The sequence below is a fragment of the Kogia breviceps genome, chromosome 15, assembly GCF_026419965.1.
Source record: "Kogia breviceps isolate mKogBre1 chromosome 15, mKogBre1 haplotype 1, whole genome shotgun sequence".
NCBI lineage: Eukaryota > Metazoa > Chordata > Mammalia > Artiodactyla > Physeteridae > Kogia > Kogia breviceps.
In genome coordinates, this window is record NC_081324.1 from 42,696,506 (window position 1) to 42,717,121 (window position 20,616).

Below are 20,616 nucleotides of genomic sequence, written 5' to 3' on the forward strand. Positions count from 1 at the left end.
GATCTTCCTGTACCAGTGATTGAACCCGTGTCCCCTGCATTCACAAGCGGATTCTTAACCACTGTGCCACCAGGGAAGCCCTGCAACTTATTTTTCAATTTGACGTTATTTTGGAGATCAAGCTACTATTGATACATACAGATTTAGTTCATTCATTTTATTTACCATCTTCCATCAAATAGATATCTCACGATTTATTATTTACCGTTTTCTCTTGGTCATCTGCCTTGTTTCCAGTATTTGACTACAATGCTGATTTGACTGTAAACAATAAGCAGCCATGATCATGTTCCTCTCTATGTGCATGTGATTTTTCTTGGCTGTATATCTAGTGGGGTATCTACTGTGTCATGGGTTATATACATTTTCAACTTCATTAGATAAAATCACATTGCTCTCCAAAGTGTCTCTGACAGCTTATATTCCTAAAGTAGTAGCAGTTCTGGAGACATCCCATTTCTCCACTGTGGACAAGAATTGTAGTAGTATCATTTTTTCTTTATAGTAGCCCCCTTATTTAGTTGGATGGCAATGTGTCAGGCTAAAAGTCATCCCCTAAATTGCCTTTACTCATGGTATTTCTAATGAGATGTAGGTAGGAGTTATATAGGGGTTTTTTTTAGGAAAGTTTCTTGAAATGGACTGACTCAGTCAGAAGTAGCACCCTTAGCCATCTTCTAAACTTACAGCAACCCAGATATGATAGCTGCAGCTCTGATTCGATTTTATAGCACAAAGCAACGTTGGGAATGGAACCCAGATCCAGAATGACTGAATAGAAAGGCAGAAGATACCTTGTATCTATTTCTGGGAGAGAAAAATGAACTATAATCTTGTTTATTTGACTTATTTCTGCTATAGCCAAACCCAATCCTAACTTATCCACCTTACATTTTTGTCAACATTTTTATTGTCATACTTTAAAGTTTGTCAATGGGTGTGTGAATTGGTATCCCTTTATTATTTTAGTGTGTTTTTCCCTGATAGTGGACATAGGCATGTCTGAGTCAGGGGAAGCAGGGTTGTTGAGCAGCTGGAAGACTATGCTTGGTAATGGGAGGAAAATATGAAAATGCATTCTAGCAGAACAAGAAAATAGCAACCTTTGTGTAGAGCTTATCAGAGTCACTGTGATGATTCATTTTTTGCATCAACTTGGCTGGGCCAGGATGCCCAGGTATCTGATCAGACATTATTACAGATGTTTCTGTGAAGCAGTTTTTTGGATGAGATTAACATTTAAATCAATGGACTTTTAATAAAGCAGATAGGCAAGAAAAATAAATAAAAGGCATCCAGATTGTAAAGGAAGAAGTAAAATTATCTCTATTTGCAGAGGACATGATCTTATATATAGAAAATCATGAAGAATTCACAAAACAAACTATTAGAGCTAATAAACAAGTTTAGTAAAGTTGCAGGATGCAAGCTCAACACACAAAACTCAGTTGTATTTTCATATACTAGTTTTGAACAATCCAAAAAGTGAAATTAAGAAAAGTTCTACTTAATACCATTAAAAATGATAAAGTAGGAATAAATTTAATCAATAAAGTGCAAGACTTGTTCACTAAAAACTATAATATTTTGCTGAAATAAATTAAATTAGACCTAAATAAATAGAAAGATAATCTGTGTTCACAGATTTGACTTAATATTAAGATGTCAATGGTACCCAAAGCTATCTTCAGATTAAATGCAATATCTGACAAAGTCTCAAGATCTTTTTGCAGAAATAGGAAAGCCTGTTCTAATATTCATACGGAATTTCATTGGATCCCCAAAAGCCAAAACAGTCTTGGAAAGGAAGGACACCTTAGAGAACTCACACTTTCTGATTTTAAAACTTAGTACAAAGCTGTAGGAAGCAAAAAAAAAAGTGGCATTTGCATAAATACAGAAAAGTAGAGAGTAGAATTGAGATTGCAGAAATAAACCCATTTATCTATGGTTAATTGCTTTTGACAAGTGTGCCAAGACCATTTGTGGGGAAAGAGTAGTCTCTTCAACAAATGGTGCTGGGACATTGAATATCCACACGCATTCAAAAGAGTAAAGTTAAGACCCCTACTTCCCAGCACATACACAAATTAATTAAAAATGGATCATAATTCTACATGTAAGAGCTAAAACTATAAAACTCTTAAAAGAAAACTTAGGGGTAAATCTTCATCACCTTGAATTTGGAAATGTTTTTTTTTTTTAGATATGACACTAAAAGCATAAGCGACATAAGAAAAAATAGACAAATTGGACTTCATCAAAATTAAAACTTTTTGTGCATCACAGTACACTACCATAAAAGTAAAAAGACAGCCTACAGAATGAGAGAAAATGTTGCAAATTATATATTACAAAAGGTGTAGTATCCAGAATATATAAAGAACTTTTATAATTCAACAGCCAGAAAAGACAAACAACCCATTTAAAAATGGGCAAATGACTTGAGTAGACATATCTCCAAAAGACATAGAAATGGGCAGCAAACACATGAAAGATGGATGCTTAACATCATTAGTCATTAGGAAAATGCAAACCAAAACCACAATGAGATACCACTCATACCCATTAAAATAAAGTTTAAAATAAAGTGTAAAATAACCAGTTTGGGAGAGGATGTGCTGAAACTTGAACCATTGTACTCTGCTGGTGGGAATGTAAAATGGTAGAGTCACTGTGGAAAACAGTTTGGTGTTTCCTCAAAAAGTAAAACAGAATTACCATATGCTTTAGCAACTCCACTCCAAGGTATATACCCCCAAATAATTGAAAACTGATGTTAAAAAACAAACAAAAAAAACCTTGTACATAAATGTTCATAGCAGCACTGTTCAGAACAGACAAAGGTGAAACAATCCAGTGCCCCTCAACTGATGAATGACTAAACAAAATGTAATACATCCACACCATGGAATATTATTCAGCCATAAAAAGAAATGAAGTATTGATGTATGTCACAACATGGGTAAACCTTAAAGCATTATGCTAAAAGAAGCCAGGTACAAAAGATCACATATTATATGATTTCATTTACCTGAAATATCCAGAATAGGTAAATCCATAAAGATAGAAAGCAAATTCATGATCGCTAGAGGGTTGGAGAAGTGTAAGGTAGTGTTTTGTTTGTAATATAGCTTTGTTTTGCTTTGTTTTATTCTGCTGTCTTGACTGAGGTTCTGGCTAAAGGCCTGCTGAAGCAACCCAACAGCTTAAATAATGCAAGACCTCTAGCCAATGTTCTTGAGCCTTAATACATTGCTACTTGCAAACTAAGCTCAAAGGCTCAATGTGACCTTCAAATTCTACAAGCAGCTCAGTCTCATAACACCGTGGAGCCACAAAAATATTATTAACATCAACCTAGGAAAGTATCCATGTGGGAAGGTTGTACCAGTCCCATAATGAGCCCATCCAAGAGCTTTCCTTGGAGATGAATTTGCCTCATATGATATCACCAATGCCCCCAACACTGAGGACATCACCCCAGCAATACCTATGGGACAAATTGGACACAGGACATTATTTATTGCTTTTCTTCCTTTGATGGTAGAAGTTCTATTATGTTTCCTGAGCTCTTTGTTTGCTTATCCCATCATCTTGGTATATTCCTGGCTCTCTGCCAAAGTCTCTACCCCTACGTTCCTGTGCCTAAAGGAAAATCTTGTAGAGGTTACAAGTATCTGTGCTATTCTAGAAATTAATGGGCACATAGGGACAGTTTTATGTCCTTCCCTTCCAAATCTGTATACATTTTACTGTATTTTATTGCCTTTAGTAAGGCTAGGACCTTTACTGGCTGAGATCTCCACTACAATGCTGACTAGAAGGAGTAATATTTGGCATCATTGTCACATTCCCAGTTTCAAAGGGGAAGAATTAAATTTTTTTTCTATTAAGTAAGATGTTACATGTTGCTAGACTTGATAGGCTAATTATTTGTTTAGGGTTTTAAAGCTAAATTCATGAATAATAAGGTCATATAATTATTTAATAATGTCCTTGTCAGGTTTTGGTTTTAAGGGTTTGCTAGATTTTTAAAGGTAACTTGGGAGTTTCTTCTTTTCCTATTTGGAAGAGTGCGAAAGACTAACATTATTAATTAGCATTTACTATTGAAGCCATCTAGCTAAAGTTTTCCAGTTTTGTTTCTTGTTTGTTTGTTTTGGAAAGGTTTTTACTTACAAATTCAATTTCCTCAATAAGACTGTTCAGTTATTCTGTTTCTTCCTGTGTCCATTTTGTTAGTTGTAGTTTTCTAAGAATATGTCCATCTCATCAAAATTTCAAATTTTGTTGGAAGACTTTCTTAGTATCCTTTTATCTTTTCTATAGTCTATAGAATATGTAGTGCTTTCCTTTTTCATTCCTGATATTTACTTGTGCCTTCTCTTAAATGTTATATATTTATATAAGTTTATAACATGATATATCTTCTTCTGTATACACGATAACCATCCATCACTATACAGTTGACCCCCTTTATCCACTTCTCCCTCCCCTTCCCTTCTGGTAACCACTACTCTGTTTTCTGTATCTACATGTTTCTTTGGTTTGGTATGGTTTGTTCACTTATTTTGGAGTTTTTTTGTTTGTTTTTTATGTTCCACATATGAGTTGAATCACACAATATTTGTCTTTCTTCATCTGACTTATTTCACTTAGCATAATACCCTCAAGGACCGTCCCTGTTGTCACAAATGGCAAGATTTCTTTCTTTTTTTATGGTTGAGTGGTATACATTTTATATATGTGTGTGTGTGTGTGTGTGTGTGTGTGTGTATGTACCACATCTCTTTATCTCTTCATCCATTCATCCCTTGATGGACACTTAGGTTGTTCCATATCTTGGCTATTGTAAATAGTGATGCAGTGAACACTGGGGTGCATATATATTTTCAAATTAGTGTATTCATATTCTTTGGATTAATACCCAGAAGCGGAATAGCTGGATCATATGGTAGTTCTATTCTTAATTTTTCTGAGGAATCTCTATACTGTTTTCCATAGTGGCTGCATTCCCACTAACAGTTCACAAGGGTTCCCTTTCTCCACATCCTCTCAACACTTGTTATTTCTTCCTTTTTTTGATAATAACCATTCTAATTGACATGAGGTAAAATCTCATTGTGGTTTTTATTTTCATTTCCATAGTAATTAGTGATGTTGAATACCTTTTCATGTATGTGCCTGTTGGCCATCTGTATGTCTTCTTTGGAAAAAAGTCTATTGCTGTACACCTGAAACTAACACAACATTGTAAATTAATTATACCCCAATAAAAATTTTTAAAAAAAGAAACAGGATAACAGGACCCCCCCCAAAAAAAGTCTGTTCAGCCCCTTTGCCCATTTTTTAAAATTGAAGTATAGTTGATTTACAGTGTTGTGTTAATTTCTGCTGTATGGCAAAGTGATTCAGTTATACATATATACATTCTTTTTTATATTCTTTTCCATTAGGGCTTATCACAGGATATTGAATATAGTTCCCTGTGCTATACAGTAAGACCTTGTTGTTTATCCCCTTTGCCCATTTTAAAATTGAGTTGTCTGTTTTTTTGTTGCTGTTGAGTTGTATGAGTTCTTTATATATTTTGGATATTAACCCCTTATTGGTTATATGATTGGCAAATATCTTCTATTTGGTAGGTTGTCTTTTTGTTTTGTTGATGGTTTCCTTTGCTGCACAGACTATGTAATTATGTACACATAAAATCTAGACAAGTCCACAGATGAATTACAGTTGCATACAAAGGTAAAATTTTAAAATCCATACATTACTATATACTAGCAACAAATCTGAAAATAAAATTTATTTAAAAATAGCATTTGTTAGAGCATAAAATAAAACATATCTAGGAATAAATGTAACAAATGATATGCAAAGCCCCTATTCAGGAAACTATGAATATTACTGAGAGAAATTTAAAAGTGCTACATAGATAAATATGTGAATGTATTAAAAGGCTAAATTTTGTAGCATTTGCTCCAAATTGATCTGTAAATTAAATACAGTCACAAAATCTCAACAGGTTTCTTTATGGACCTTGACAAGCTAATTCTAAAATGTATGTGGTATATGTATACAATGGAATATAATTCAGCCTTTAAAAAGAAGGAAGCCTTCCATATGTGACAACATGGAGGAACCTGGAGAACATTATGCTAAGTAAATAAGCAGGTCACAGATAAATACTGCATAATTCCACTTACATGAGGTATCTATAATAGTCACGCTCATAGAAGCACAGAGTAGAATGGTGGTTGGTAGGGGCTTGGGGAGGGGAAATGGAGAGTTGTTTTTCACTGAATATAAAGATTTAGTTATGCGAGATAAGTTCTAGAGATCTGCTGTACAGCATAGTGCCTACAGTACTGTGTTGTACACTTAAAATTTTGTTAAAAGATAGATAATCATGTTAAATGTTATCATAATCAAATTAATACAATGAAATAAAATAAAAATTCATGAAAATTACTGCTTTTTTCGGGAGGCTACTGCCTCATATAGATCCACCACTCGGCCCCTGGGTAAAGGACTGCTCCCTCCTTAGTACCTTGTTCTACTCCTCTCCCTCCAACTTTCCAACAGGACATCCTTCCAACCATGACCACTACAACCACCCTTTCCCTTTAGTCTGACAGAGAAGAGAGACCTGGAGAGAGAAGGGAGTAGGTTTATATACCTAATAATTAAAGAAAACAATAAAAATGGAATATTTTGGTCCCTTGCATTAAGATAGTAATGGTTATTCATGAGTGAGAAAGAAGATTATAGGTAATTTATAAAATTTTGTTTTTTCATCTGTGTTTTCTGATTTTTCTACAATAAAATGTTTGAACAATAAAAAGTCATAGTTTTGTAGGTAAAAAAATAATGATTTTATTTTGGTCATGTTAACTGGAATATTAAAGTCATTTTCTTCAGTAACTTTCCTACATTTCTAGTATTGATGCCCCTCAGGGTAAAAGAAACCTGAAACTACTGTGCTAAACAATAGACTAAATATGGAAAGAAAATTGATATAAAGAACGTTTATAATCTAAATCAAAACTACTTTAACTCCCTTCTCTGATCTTTCTCTTGTCTGATTATTTTAATTAGCCATTAAGTGCATATATTAGCACACACATTTTTATTTCTAGGTAATGGAACTGTACAAACAGGTTCATGGAGACCGTGAAGAAGCTGTAGAAAATCTTGAAAAAGTCAAATTCAAAGCTAAACAAAATAAAATAGACATGGAAAAGGATATTCATGATGATGAAATAAGCATAGAAGCCTACAAGTAAGTATTTTTCATAAATGTTATTTATAGCATTTAGAAGTAAAATATTAAAATGTAATGTATATTCCTGTATAAGAAATTCAGATAAAGAGAAAGGGAAGAATCTAAATTGCCACATCTATCTTGTTACCAAGTTTATGTATAAATTAAAATATGTCTTTTACATATGTAAACTAATTGTATATAAATTCCTAAAGAAGTATTTTTCTGTGTCATTTTAAAGCTCTTGATACATGTTGTCAAATTGCCTGTGGCTATGCTAAAACAATATATATCCCTGCTAACTATGTAGAAAAGTGACTCTTTGAAAAAATATTCCAGCATGGGATATTGTAAAAAACAAATTATGTAGCCTTGTATTAATTATAAGCATAGCATCTAATTAATTAAACTCATTTTTTGGATTTCTAATAAAATGTAATATTTTAAATATATAGATTAGTTATATTTTGCATATTATTAATTGACTTTCTATTACATTTCTGATGTATTTGTATTTTATGATATTCTTCTACTTCCACTTGTTGGTTTTAAATTCTTCATGTTTCTGTATGATATAAAATTTTTATTTATTCAAACTGATCAGTGATTTAGTACATAAAAAGTCATACTCATGGGAGCTAGAGTCAAGTAAATATAAGCCAAATGAAGAGCAAAAGTTTGTACATCATCCCGTGATCTGGATAGCATGCACTTATTAAGATATTTATATTTCCTCACATCTGATGTCTATTTCAACATGTGCTTAAACATTATTTTTTTAATTGAGATATAGTATAAGAACAATATTATATAAGTTATAGTTATACAACATAGTGGTTCACAATCTTAAAGGTTATACTGCATTTGTAGTTATAAAATATGGTTATGTTCCCTTTGTACAATATATCCTTGTAGCTTATTTATTTTATACATAGTAGTTCGTACCTTAAATCCCCTAAATGCTTTCTTGCCCTCCGCACTTCCCTCTCCCCACTGGTAACCACTAGTTTGTTCTCTATATCTGTAAGTCTGTTTGATTTTTGTTGTATTCATCAGTTTCTTTTAGTTTTTAGATTCCACATAAAAGTTATATCATACAGTATTTGTCTTTCTCTGTCTGGCTTATATCACTTAGCATGATACCCTCAAAGTCCATCCATGTTGTTGCAAATGATAAGATTTTATTCTTTTTTTTTTTTAATTTTTGAATTTCATTTATTTTTTTAATACAGCAAGTTCTTATTAGTCATCCATTTTATACACATTAGTGTATACATGTCAATCCCAATCTCCCAATTCCTCACACACACACCCCCCACCACTTTCCCTCCTTGGTGTCCATACGTTTGTTCTCTACATCTGTGTCTCAGTTTCTGCCCTGCAAACCAGTTCATCTGTACCATTTTTCTAGGTTGCACATATATGCATTAATATACGATATTTGTTTTTTTGTTTCTGACTTACTTCACTCTGTATGACAGTCTCTAGATCCATCCATGTCTTTACAGATGACCCAATTTCATTCCTTTCTATGGCTGAGTACTATTCCATTGTATATATGTACCACATCTTCTTCATCCATTCGTCTGTCAATGGGCATTTAGGTTGCTTTCATGACCTGGCTATGTAAATAGAGCTGCAATGAACATTTTGGTGCATGTGTCTTTTTGAATTATGGTGTTCTCTGGATATATGCCCAGTAGTGGGATTGCTGGATCATATGGTAATTCTGTTTCTAGTTTTTTAAGGAACCTCCATAGTGTCCATAGTGGCTGTATCAATTTACATTCCCACCAACAGTGCAAGAGGGTTCCTTTTTCTCCACACCCTCTCCAGCACTTGTTGTTTGTAGATTTTCTGATGATGCCCATTCTAACTGGTGTGAGGTGATACCTCATTGTAGTTTTGATTTGAATTTCTCTAATAATTAGTGATGTTGAGCAGCTTTTCATATGCTTCTTGGCCATCTGTATGTCTTCTTTGCAGAAATGTCTATATAGGTCTTCTGCCCATTTTTGGATTGGGTTGTTTGTTTTTTGAATATCAAGTGGCATGAGCTGTTTATATATTTTGGAGATTAATACTTTGTCTGCTGATTCGTTTACAAATATTTTCTCCTGTTCTGAGGGTTGTCTTTTCGTCTTGGTTATGGTTTCCTTTGCTGTGAAAAAGCTTTTAAGTTTCATTAGATCCCATTTGTTTATTTTTGTTTTAATTTCCGTTACTCTAGGAATTGGATCAAAAAAGATCTTGCTGTCATTTATGTCAAAGAGTGTTCTTGCTATGTTTTCCTCTAAGAGTTTTATAGTGTCCGGTCTTACATTTAGGTCTCTAATCCATTTTAAGTTTATTTTTGTGTGTGGAGTTAGGGAGTGTTCTAATTTCATTCTTTACATATCGCTGTCCAGTTTTCCCAGCACTACTTATTGAAGAGACTGTCTTTTCTCCATTGTATATCCTTGCCTCTTTGTCATAGATTAGTTGAACTTAGATGTGTTGGTTTATCTCTGGGTTTCTGTCTTGTTCCATTGATCTGTATTTCTGTTTTTGTGCCAGTACCATATTGTCTTGATTACTGTAGCTTTGTAGTATAGTCTGAAATCAGGAAGTCTGATTCCTCCAGCTCCATTTTTTTTTAACTCAAGACTTCTTTGGCTATTCAGGGTCCTTTGTGTCTCCATACAAATTTTAGGATTTTTTTGTTTTAGTTTCATAAAAAATGCCATTGGTAAATTGATAGGGATTGCATTGAATCTGTAGATTGCTCTGGGTAGTATAGTCATTTTCACAATGTTGATTCTTTCCAAGAACATGGTATATCTCTCCATCTGTTGGTATCATCTTTAATTTCTTTCATCAGTGTCTTATAGTTTTCTGCATACAGGTTTTTGTTTCCCTAGGTAGGCTTATTCCTAGGTATTTTATTCATTTTGTTGCAGTGGTGAATGGGAGTGGTTCCTTAATTTCTCTTTCAGATTTTTCATCATTAGTGTACAGGAATGCAAGAGCTTTCTGTACATTAATTTTGTATCCTGCAACTTTACCAAATTCATTGATTAGCTCTAGTAGTTTTCTGGTGGCATCTTTAGGATTCTCTCTATATAGTATCGTGTCATTTGCAGACAGTGACAGTTTTACTTCATCTTTTCCAATGTGTATTCCTTTTATTTCTTTTTCTTCTCTCATTGCTGTGGCTTGGACTTCCAAAACTATGTTGAATAAGAGTGGTGAGAGTGGACATCCTTGTCTTGTTCCTGATGTTAGAGGAAATGCTTTCAGTATTTCACCATTGAGAATGATGTTTGCTGTGGACTTGTCATATATGGCCTTTATTATGTTGAGGTAGTTTCCCTCTATGCCCACTTTGTGGAGAGTTTTTATCATAAATGGGTGTTGAATTTTGTCAAAAGTTTTTCTGCATCTATTGAGATGATCATATGGTTTTTCTTCTTCAATTTGTTAATATACTGTATGACATTGATCAATTTGCATATATTGAAGAATCCTTGCATCCCTGGGATACATCCCAATTGATCATGGTGTATGATCCTTTTAATGTGTTGTTGGATTCTGTTTGCTAGTATTTTGTTGAGGATTTTTGCATCTATATTCATCAGTGATATTGGTCTGTAATGTTGTTTTTCTCTAGTATCTTTGTCTGGTTTTGGTATAAGGGTGATGGGGGCCTCATAGAATGAGTTTGGGAGTGTTCCTTCCTCTGCAATTTTCTGGAAGAGTTTGAGAAGGATGGGTGTTAGCTCTTCTCTAAATGTTTGATAGAATTCACCTGTGAAGCCATCTGGTCCTGGACTTTTCTTTGTTGGAAGATTTTTAGTCACAGTTTCAATTTCATTACTTGTGATTGGTCTGTTCATATTTTCTCTTTCTTCCTGGTTCAGTCTTGGAAGGTTATACCTTTCTAAGAATTGGTCCATTTCTTCCAGGTTGTCCATTTTATTGGCATAGAGTTGCTTGTAGCAGTCTCTTAGGATGCTTTGTATTTCTGTGGTGTCTGTTGTAACTTCTCCTTTTTCATTTCTAATTTTAATGATCTGAGTCCTCTCCCTCTTTTTCTTGATTAGTCTGACTAATGCTTTATCAATTTTGTTTATCTTCTCAAAGAACCAGCTTTTAGTTTTATTGATCTTTGCTATTGTTTTCTTTGTTTCTATTTCATTTATTTTTGCTCTGATCTTTATGATTTCTTTCCTTCTGTTAATTTTGCGTTTTGTTTGTTCTTCTTTCTCTAGTTCCTTTAGGTTTAAGGTTAGATTGTTTATTTGAGATTCTTGTTTCTTGAGGTAGGCTTGTATAGCTATAAACTTCCCTCTTAGAACTGCTTTTGCTGCATCCCATATGTTTGGATCGTCGTGTTTTCATTGTCATTTGTCTCTAGGTATTTTTTAATTTCCTCTTTGAGTTCTTCAGTGATCTCTTGGTTATTTAGTAACGTATTGTTTAGCCTCCACGTGTTCGTGTTTTTTACATTTTTTTTCCCTGTAATTGATTTATAATCTCATAGCGTTGTGGTCAGAAAAGATGCTTGATATGGTTTCAGTTTCCTTAAATTTACTGAGGCTTGATTTGTGACCCAAGATGTGATCTATCCTGGAGAATGCTCTGTGCGCACTTGAGAAGAAAGTGTAATCTGCTGTTTTTGGATGGAATGTCCTATAAATACCAATTAAATCTATCTGATCTATTGTGTCATTTAAAGCTTGTGTTTCCTTATTAATTTTCTGTTGGATGATCTGTCCATTGGTGTAAGTGAGGTGTTAAAGTCCCCCAGTATTATTGTGTTACTGTTGATTTCCTCTTTTATAGCTGTTATAGTTGCCTTATGTATTGATGTGCTCCTATGTTGGGTGCATACATATTTATAATTGTTATATCTTCTTCTTGGATTAATCCCTTGATCATTATGTAGTGTCCTTCCTCTTCTCTTGTAACATTGTTTAATTTAAAGTCTATTTTATCTGATATGAGTATTGCTACTCCAGCTTTCTTTTGATTTCCATTTGCATAGAATATCTTTTTCCACCCCCTCACTTGCAGTCTGTATGTGTCCCTATGGGTCTATTGTCAACAGCATATATATGGGTCTTGTTTTTGTATCCATTCAGCAAGCCTGTCTCTTTTGGTTGGAGCATTTAATCCATTCACGTTTAAGGTAATTATCAATATTTATGTTCCTGTGACCATTTTCTTAATTGTTTTGGTTTTGTTTTTGTAGGTCCTTTTCTTCTCTTGTTTTTCCCACCTAGAGAAGTTCCTTTAGCATTTGCCTCCATTATTTTTCTGAGGTCCTGGATCATCTTCACTATCATTATTCAGAATTATTTTTCTGGAAGGCTGCCTATCTCCACTTCATTTAGTTGTTTTTCTGGGGTTTTATCTTGTTCCTTAATCTGGTATATGGCCCTCTGCCTTTTCATCTTGTCTGTCTTTCTGTAAATGTGGTTTTTGTTCCACAGGCAGCAGGATTGTCATTCTTCTTGCTTCTGCTAAAAATCTTATTCTTTTTTATGGCTGGGTAATATTCCATTTTACACACACACACACACACACACACACACACACACACACAGATAGATATGCAAGCCATATATTCTTTATCCATTCGTTGTACTGATGGAACTTAGGTTGCTTCCGTATCTTGGCAATTGTAAATAATGCTGCTATGTATATTGGGGTGCATGTATATTTTCCAATTAGAGTTTTTTTTTTATTTTTCAGATATATACCCAGGTGTAGAATTGCTGGGTCATATGGTAATCCTATTTTTAGTTTTCTGCGAAACCGCCATACTGTTTTCCACAGCGGCTGCGCCAATTTACATTCCCTCCAACAGTGTAGGAGGAATCCCTTTTCTCCACATCCTTTCCAAAATTTGTTTTTTTTGTTTTCTTTTTGATGATAGCCATTCTGATAGGTATAACATGATAGCTCATTGTGGTTTTAATTTACATTTATCTGATGATTAATGATGTTGAGCATTTTTTAATGTGCCTGTTGGCCTTTTGTTTTTTTTAGCTTCTCTAATCACTATTTCCTGTTGGCCTTTTGTACGTCTTCTTTGAAAAAATGTCTATTCAGGTCTTCTGCCCATTTTATGATTGTGTTACTTGTTTTCTGATGTTGAGTTGTATGAGCTGTTTACATATTTTGGATATTAACCCCCTTATCAATCATGTCATTAACAAATACTTTCTCCCATTCAGTAAGTTGTGTTTTTGTTTTGTTGATGGTTTCCTTTGCTGTGCAAAATTTAAGTTCCATTTGTTTGTTTTTTATTTTATTTCCTTTGCTTTAGGAGACAGATCCAAAAAAATATTGCTACGATTTATGTCACAGAGTGTTCTGCCTATGTTTTCTCCTAGGAGTTTTATGGTTTCTGGTCTTACATTTATGTCTTTAAGCCATTTTGAGTTTATTTTTGTATATGGTGTGAGAAAATGTTCTAATTTCATTCTTTTACATGTAACTCTCTAGTTTTCCCAGCACCACTTGTTGAAGAGACTGTCTTTTCTCCATTGTACATCTTGCCTCCTTTGTCATAGATTAATTGACCGTAAGTGTGTGAATTTATGTCTGGGCTCTCTGTTCTGTTTCATTGATCTATATGCCAGTTCTTGTTCCAGTACCATAGTGTTTCGATACTGTAGCTTTGCAGTATAATCTGAAATAAAGGAGCATGATTCCTCCAGCTTTGTTCTTCTTTCTCAAGATTGTTTTAATTATTTGCACTCTTTTGTATTTCCCTAAAAATTATACAATTATTTGTTCTAGTTCTGTGAAAAAAGCCATTGGTCTTTTGATAGTAATTTCATTGAATCTGTAGATTGCTTTTGGTAGTATGGTCATTTTTACAATATTAATTTTTCCAATCCAAGGACACAGTATATCTTTCCATCTATTTGTGTAGTCTTCAGTTTCTTTCATCAGCATGTTATAGTTTTCTGAGTACCTGTCTTTTACCTCCTTAGAAAGGTTTATTCCTAGGTATTTTACTCTTTTTGATGAAAGAGCAAATGGGACTGTTTCCTTAATTTTACTTTCTGATAGTTTGTTAGTATAGAGAAATGCAACAGATTTCTGCATATTAATTTTGTATCCTGCAACTTTACTGAATTCATTGATGAGCTCTAGTAGCTTTCAGGTGGTGTCTTTAGGATTTTCTATCATTACTATCATGTTATCTACAAACAGCAACAATATTACTTCTTCCTTTCCAATTTGGATTTTTAAAAATTTCTTTTTCTTGTCTGATGCTATGGTTAGGACTTGCAAGACTATGATGAATAAAAGTGACCAGAGTGGGCAAGCTTGCTTTGTTCCTATCTTAGAGGAAGTGTTTTCAGCTTTTCACCAATCAGTATGATGTTATCTATTGGTTTGTCATATATGGCCTTTATTATGTTGAGGTATTCCCACTTTAATAGTTTTTATCAAAAATGGATGTTGAATTTTGTCAAAAGCTTTTTCTGCATCTATTGAGATGATCCTATGATTTTTATTCACATTAACTCATTTGTGGATATTGAAAAATCCTTGTATCCCTGGGATAAATTCCACTTGATCATAGTGTATGATACTTTTAATGTATTGTTGGGTTCCATTTGCTAATATTTTGTTGAGGATTTTTGGATCTGTGTCCATCAGTTATATTGACCTGTAATTTTCTTTTTTTGTGATATTTCAGTCTGGTTTTGGTAAAAGGGTGTTGCTGGCCTTGTGGAATGAGTTCAGAAATGTTCCTTCCTCTGCAGTTTTTTGGAATAGTTTGAGGATAGGTGTTAACCCTTCTCTAAATATTTGATAGAACTCACCAGTGAAGCCACCTGGTCCTGGACTTTTGTTCACTGGGAGTTTTAAAATTACTGATTCAATTTCATTACTGGTAATTGGTCTGTTCATATTTTGTATTTCTTCCTGGTTCAGTCTTCTGTGATTGTGCATTTCTAAGAATTTGTCCATTTCTTCTAGGTTGTCCATTTTATTGGAATATAGTTGTTCTTAGTAATCTCTTAAGATCTTTTTGTATTTCTGTGGTGTCAGTTGTAACTTCTCATTGTTCATTTCTCTTTCTGTGGGGAAGGGGGCCCTCTCTCTTTTTCTTGATGACAAGAGAAGTTTTTCATTAATCTATTTGGCACAAACACATGTTAGTCCATATTAATTACAAATACAACATTATCCATCTTGTAACATTTTCTAAAATTTTCTCAATTTTGAATGTAAGAATTAGCTGGTGATTTTTATAATTAATATTTAGATAGACCATAAGGCATATTATTATTACTTCCTTTACTCATTATTATTTGTTATACCATATAACTTACTCGTTAATTTTCTTCTCATTTAAGTATATTCTCCAGAAGTTCTTTTATAAGCATCAGTGGAGTCATAAATGCTTTATTAAATAAAATTTTAAAGATATGTTTAATTTTCCTTCACTATTTTTTTTAGAATTAACAGACATATAGAAACATGATTATGTGTGCTATTAAATGTATAAATTGATGATTTTTTATGTATATGTACATACACTCATGTCACCATGCCCCAGGTTAAGATATAAAAAGTTTCCAGCATAGTAGAAGTTTTTTTCTTGTTCTCCTTCTTAGTCCATACCATTCTCCTATTCTCCTAAAAAGGTCATCTCCATTCTGACTTCTATCACCATGGTTAGTTTGGTCTGTTATTGAATTCCATATAAATGGAAACACACAGCATATATTCTTTGGTGTCTTGATTGCTCTACTTTATAGTAATTCTTAACAGGTAAAATTATTCTTCCCATTTTATTCTTCTAAATTTATTCTGATTTAGCAGATACAAGAATGATGAAATCTAAAGTACCAGTGGGGGCAAACCTAGTAACAAACTTTTACACTGAAAACTTCTTAGAAGGCTGAGGAATTGGTGGCAGCAGTTGATGCTTCAGGAAGTAGGGATGAGGAGATAACTAAAATAATACTTAGCTCCTGCATTCCATGACACTGGGCAATTGCTCACTTCTTAGTCAAAATCTAGTTTATTATGTGGACTGGGGAAATGGATACCACTGAGAGAAGAAAAATTAACTTCATAAGAAGGAAATTTAACCAAACATGTACATTTTAAATGCTCAGCCTCCCAACCTCTCATTATTGATCTGGCTTCTAGAATTCTGATAGGAAGCCTGTACTCTCCAGATATGGAAGGGTAAAGGAGAAGGTTCTTGCCTGTTTGTTTGTTGCTTTAATTTTCATTTATATTGTGAGATTATATCTTTTAGTTTCAGTTATATCTTTCAGTTCCATTTGACTCTACTCCTAAAATCAGTCTTATGCATGATAGCATAGCCTGGGCCAATTCATTAAACACATCATATATTTATTGGCCATTGGCATTTATTTTCTTGTGAATTCTTGTTTATCTTCTCTGCTCATTTGTCTCTTGGCTAAGTTTTCCATTCCATATTGCATTGTAGGATTTTATTACACACAAATGATTTAATCTTTGATCTCTTATATGGGTTTCAGATAAATCTCCCACTCTATTATTTTGTTTATAGTGTCTTTAAAAATTGGGCTTATCTGTATTACTTGCTAATATTTTATGCAAATTATAACTTTGTCATTTTCTCACTGTACTTTTTTCATATATTAAACTCTAAGACCATGCTTTAAAGTGACTTTTATATTTGGAATGTGTTTTCTACCTACCAGATAAGATAAAGGATTATGTAGCTTTACAGATTAGCACTGGTCTTTTCTGTGACATGTTGCATAGGAAAAAGATCTTCTTGGCAACTACTTCTCTTAAATAGGCCCCTTGTTTTCCTAAGCTGCAATTTACCGCTTTTTAGCTCTGTAACTGTGAGGGAGATAAGACAGTAAACCAGAGCTTTAGTAATGTGTGGTCTTTCCACTTTTACAGCTTCTTCTCTTCTCTTATTTTTTTCCTCTTTCTTTTTTTCTTCCCTTTCCATCCCTGTACTACCCAACCTCTGAATCAAAGGTGCTTAGGTCTCTCACCTGGAATCAAATCAAAAGGTGGTTTATTTAAAATAATTTACAAATCACTTTTCTCTCAGTTCCTTTCCATCAGAAACATAAATTGAAGTTTTTTTCACTACTTACTTTTTATATCTAAATAGTACTTTTCAGGAGTTTTTTTGGGATGGGAAAAATTTTAGGAATAGATAAATTACATTGATCTACATGGTTAAGTCAGAAGCTAATTCAACTATAAGTTAAAATAAAATTTCCCCTTCAGTGCAGATAAAATCAACTGTTTTTTTCTCTTAGGAAAGAGATAGATAAACTTAACAGTCTATTTAATTTCTGCTGTACATCAATACAAGATATTAATATTAATATTGAGGAGAATAAAGAGGCAGTGACTGAAGTATTGAAGGAAACAAGGTCATCAAAAAATGAATTAACTGCTTTATCAAAAATGGTGAGTTTTCATAATTAAAATTAAAAAAATACTGACATTAGCTTTGTGCCATGGCTATTTGAACTTATTCTCTGTTAATAATTAAATGACAGTTAGCCAGTTTCTGTCTATATTGGTTTTCTATTGCCTATTACCAGAATTTTAGCAGCTTAAAACAGTACCCAGTTATCATAAAGTTTCTCCGGGTCATAGCTCAGCTGGTTCCTCTGCTCCAGATCGTTCCTGTGTCATCAGGTGTCATCAGCCCTGCATTTCTTTCTAAAGACTCCAGGATGAATCTGCTTTCAGGCTCATTCAGTTTTGGCAAAATTCACGTCCTGTGGTTTTAGAACTGAGGTCCTTGTTTCCTTGGTGGCTGTTAGCCTGGGATCATTCTCAGCTTTTAGAAGCTACCTGCATCCCCTGGCTGGTGGTTCCCTTCAAGAATGGTGAGCTGAGTCCTCTCTCACTTGGTGTCTCACTGATTTTCCCTTATGATTCATCTTTTCTGCCTTCCTCTCCGGTTGCATCTCATTCACTTTAGTAAAAGGAAACGCTAGTAAAAGGAAATAATAAAATGGTGAAAAGAAATAATAGTTCAGTAAAAGGCAATAATATACACATTCCTGCATCAATTTGCATTCCTACCTAGAGTTAAGAATGAGTTTTTTTGCCAGTTTCTATTATAAGGCTCTTGAATTATGTTTTCATTATGACTTTTTAAATTAATCTATAATTAATAGTGAGACTGATCATATATTTAATGGCATTTTGGGGGAAGGGTCATTTGTATTTCCTTTTCTGTGAAAAACCTGCTCATGGTTTTTACCCTATACATTGAGCGTTGGTTTTTTTTAAATTGATTTGTAAGAATTTGTTTTATGTTATGGATTCTAAATATTTTAAAGTTACATGTTAAAAATATTTTCACCCAATCTTCTTTCATTTCTTTATGGTAACTGCTGATGAAGAGAAACTTCAGTTTTAATGTAGTAAAATTTATAAATATTTTCCTTTGAGCTATGTTTTTCTGAACTTTTAAAACAAATTTTTTATACCTTTGAGTCAAAAAATATTCTTTGGTGTTTTATTCTAAATGGCTTGAAAGTTTGCTTTTCATGTTTACGTAATGCTTTTAGATTAAATATGTTTAAAATATTCAAAATTGAGTTTTTTCTCATTCTGTCTTTTATTTACAAGTTTAGAAGAAATAAACTATCTGCAGAATTTTAGGAATGTATATTTTACTTGACAGATATGAAGCATAATCAATTTGAAATTCATGTATTGGTATGGTGTGAAGTGAGGTTCCAATTACATTTTTTCTTATATAGAAAACAAATTGTTATACCTTACTGTATTTACTTATATATTAATATTTAGAATCATTTCTCACATATGGGACTTCCTTATTTGTTTTGTCTGGATCTCTTTTTCCATTCTCTTTTTAATTTGTTTGATCTACTTAACATGTTTATCTCCATACTTAATGTCTACATTAATAAACTTCTGTTATGAGCTTTGCTTATCTATTATGATGAATCCCCCAGTCTTACATTTCCTTATGAGTTTTAGGCTATTCTTGACCTTTGTGCTTCCATTAAATTTCAGCATTTTCTTGTTCATTTCCTTCATAAATTTTATTGGAATTATGATTGGAATCTCATTCATTTATGTATTATATGGTGGAGAAATGAAATCTTTATGATGGGGTCCTTAAACACAAACATGATCTATCTCTCCATTTATTTAGGTAGTTTTACTAAATTGGACCTTAACCAATTTCTTGGAACTTCGTCAAATGCAGACTCTCTCTGCAAAGTCAGCCTGTGATCAGTCAGACAGATTAACCCTTCTAACTGCACTAAATGTTAAAGTTATTTATTTTGAATTGATTTTTAATGTAATTCTGATTTGTTCATAAAGTATTATATATGGTAGATATTATTTATATTTTGTTAAGGCTTAATTTATTTCATAATATACAGGTAAATTGTATAAATTTTTGATTTTGGAAAAATGCTTTCTCTGAGAGTGGAGTGCAGTTCTACATAGGTTCATTTTGTGAACTGTGATAATTGAGTTATTTAACTCTTTTATATTTCTGATTTATTTTCTGACTAATGGATCAATTGCTATGAAAGCTGTATTAAAATATATCTCAGTATGATAGTGTATTTCCTTATTTTCATTTTTTTCTATCCATATTTTTGCTTTACATAATTTGAAGCCATATTTTAGATGAAACTAAGTTTAGAATGTTTCTAATTGATTTTTTTCTTAAGATGTGTTTTATTTATATGTTTTGGGGCTATAAATTTTTAGAATTTTTGGAACGCATATTTCACTTACAGATGTGAAGCATAGTCGACATCATTAAATTCTTTTTGAACAGTTTAAGGACCATATGATCCTTTCCTGGCGTATATTCTATTTTCCATCATGTTATGCCTATCTTATTTAGTAATTCCTGTATTAAGATAATTTCTCACTAATTTACACAATAAATGTTTGATAATATTCATTCCCAGTTTAACACATGGCTCTTTCTTTTTATCAGACATTTCTAATTGACATTGCTTTTTTTCTTGTTACTAAAGTGTATCTTTTACAAGCTTCTTTAGCAAGCTAGATTGGAATTTCTCAAAATTTTCTTTCCTGGAAAATTTTTGTATTTTGTTTTTATTTATGCAATGTAGGGGATATGCACCGGAGTTAAGATGGGAGTGACTTACACCACTGCATAGGCAATGTAGAAGAATCCAGAAATAGGCAAGGGCTGAAAAACACTAAACTAAAACACACTGGGCTGAAGTGTCAGAGGGCATGAGTTGGGATGAGTAAGTTGGAAGAAACTGATCTTAAATAGGTAGTAATACAAGTCTCTCTGGAATCTGCCCTTGTTTTCAACCTCCAAC

The 20,616-nt window shown here is 33.0% G+C and overlaps 1 protein-coding gene across 1 annotated transcript in view; it reads left to right on the forward strand.

Annotated features, from left to right (window-relative positions):
• The window catches only part of CCDC178 (coiled-coil domain containing 178), a 383,416-nt gene that overhangs the window by 49,023 nt on the left and 313,777 nt on the right, over positions 1-20,616 (forward strand). Inside the window, exons 8-9 of the mRNA XM_059039646.2 lie at positions 7,146-7,288; positions 17,566-17,719. Of these exons, the coding sequence (XP_058895629.1) occupies positions 7,146-7,288; positions 17,566-17,719 (297 nt within the window). The remainder of the gene's footprint in view (positions 1-7,145; positions 7,289-17,565; positions 17,720-20,616) is intronic.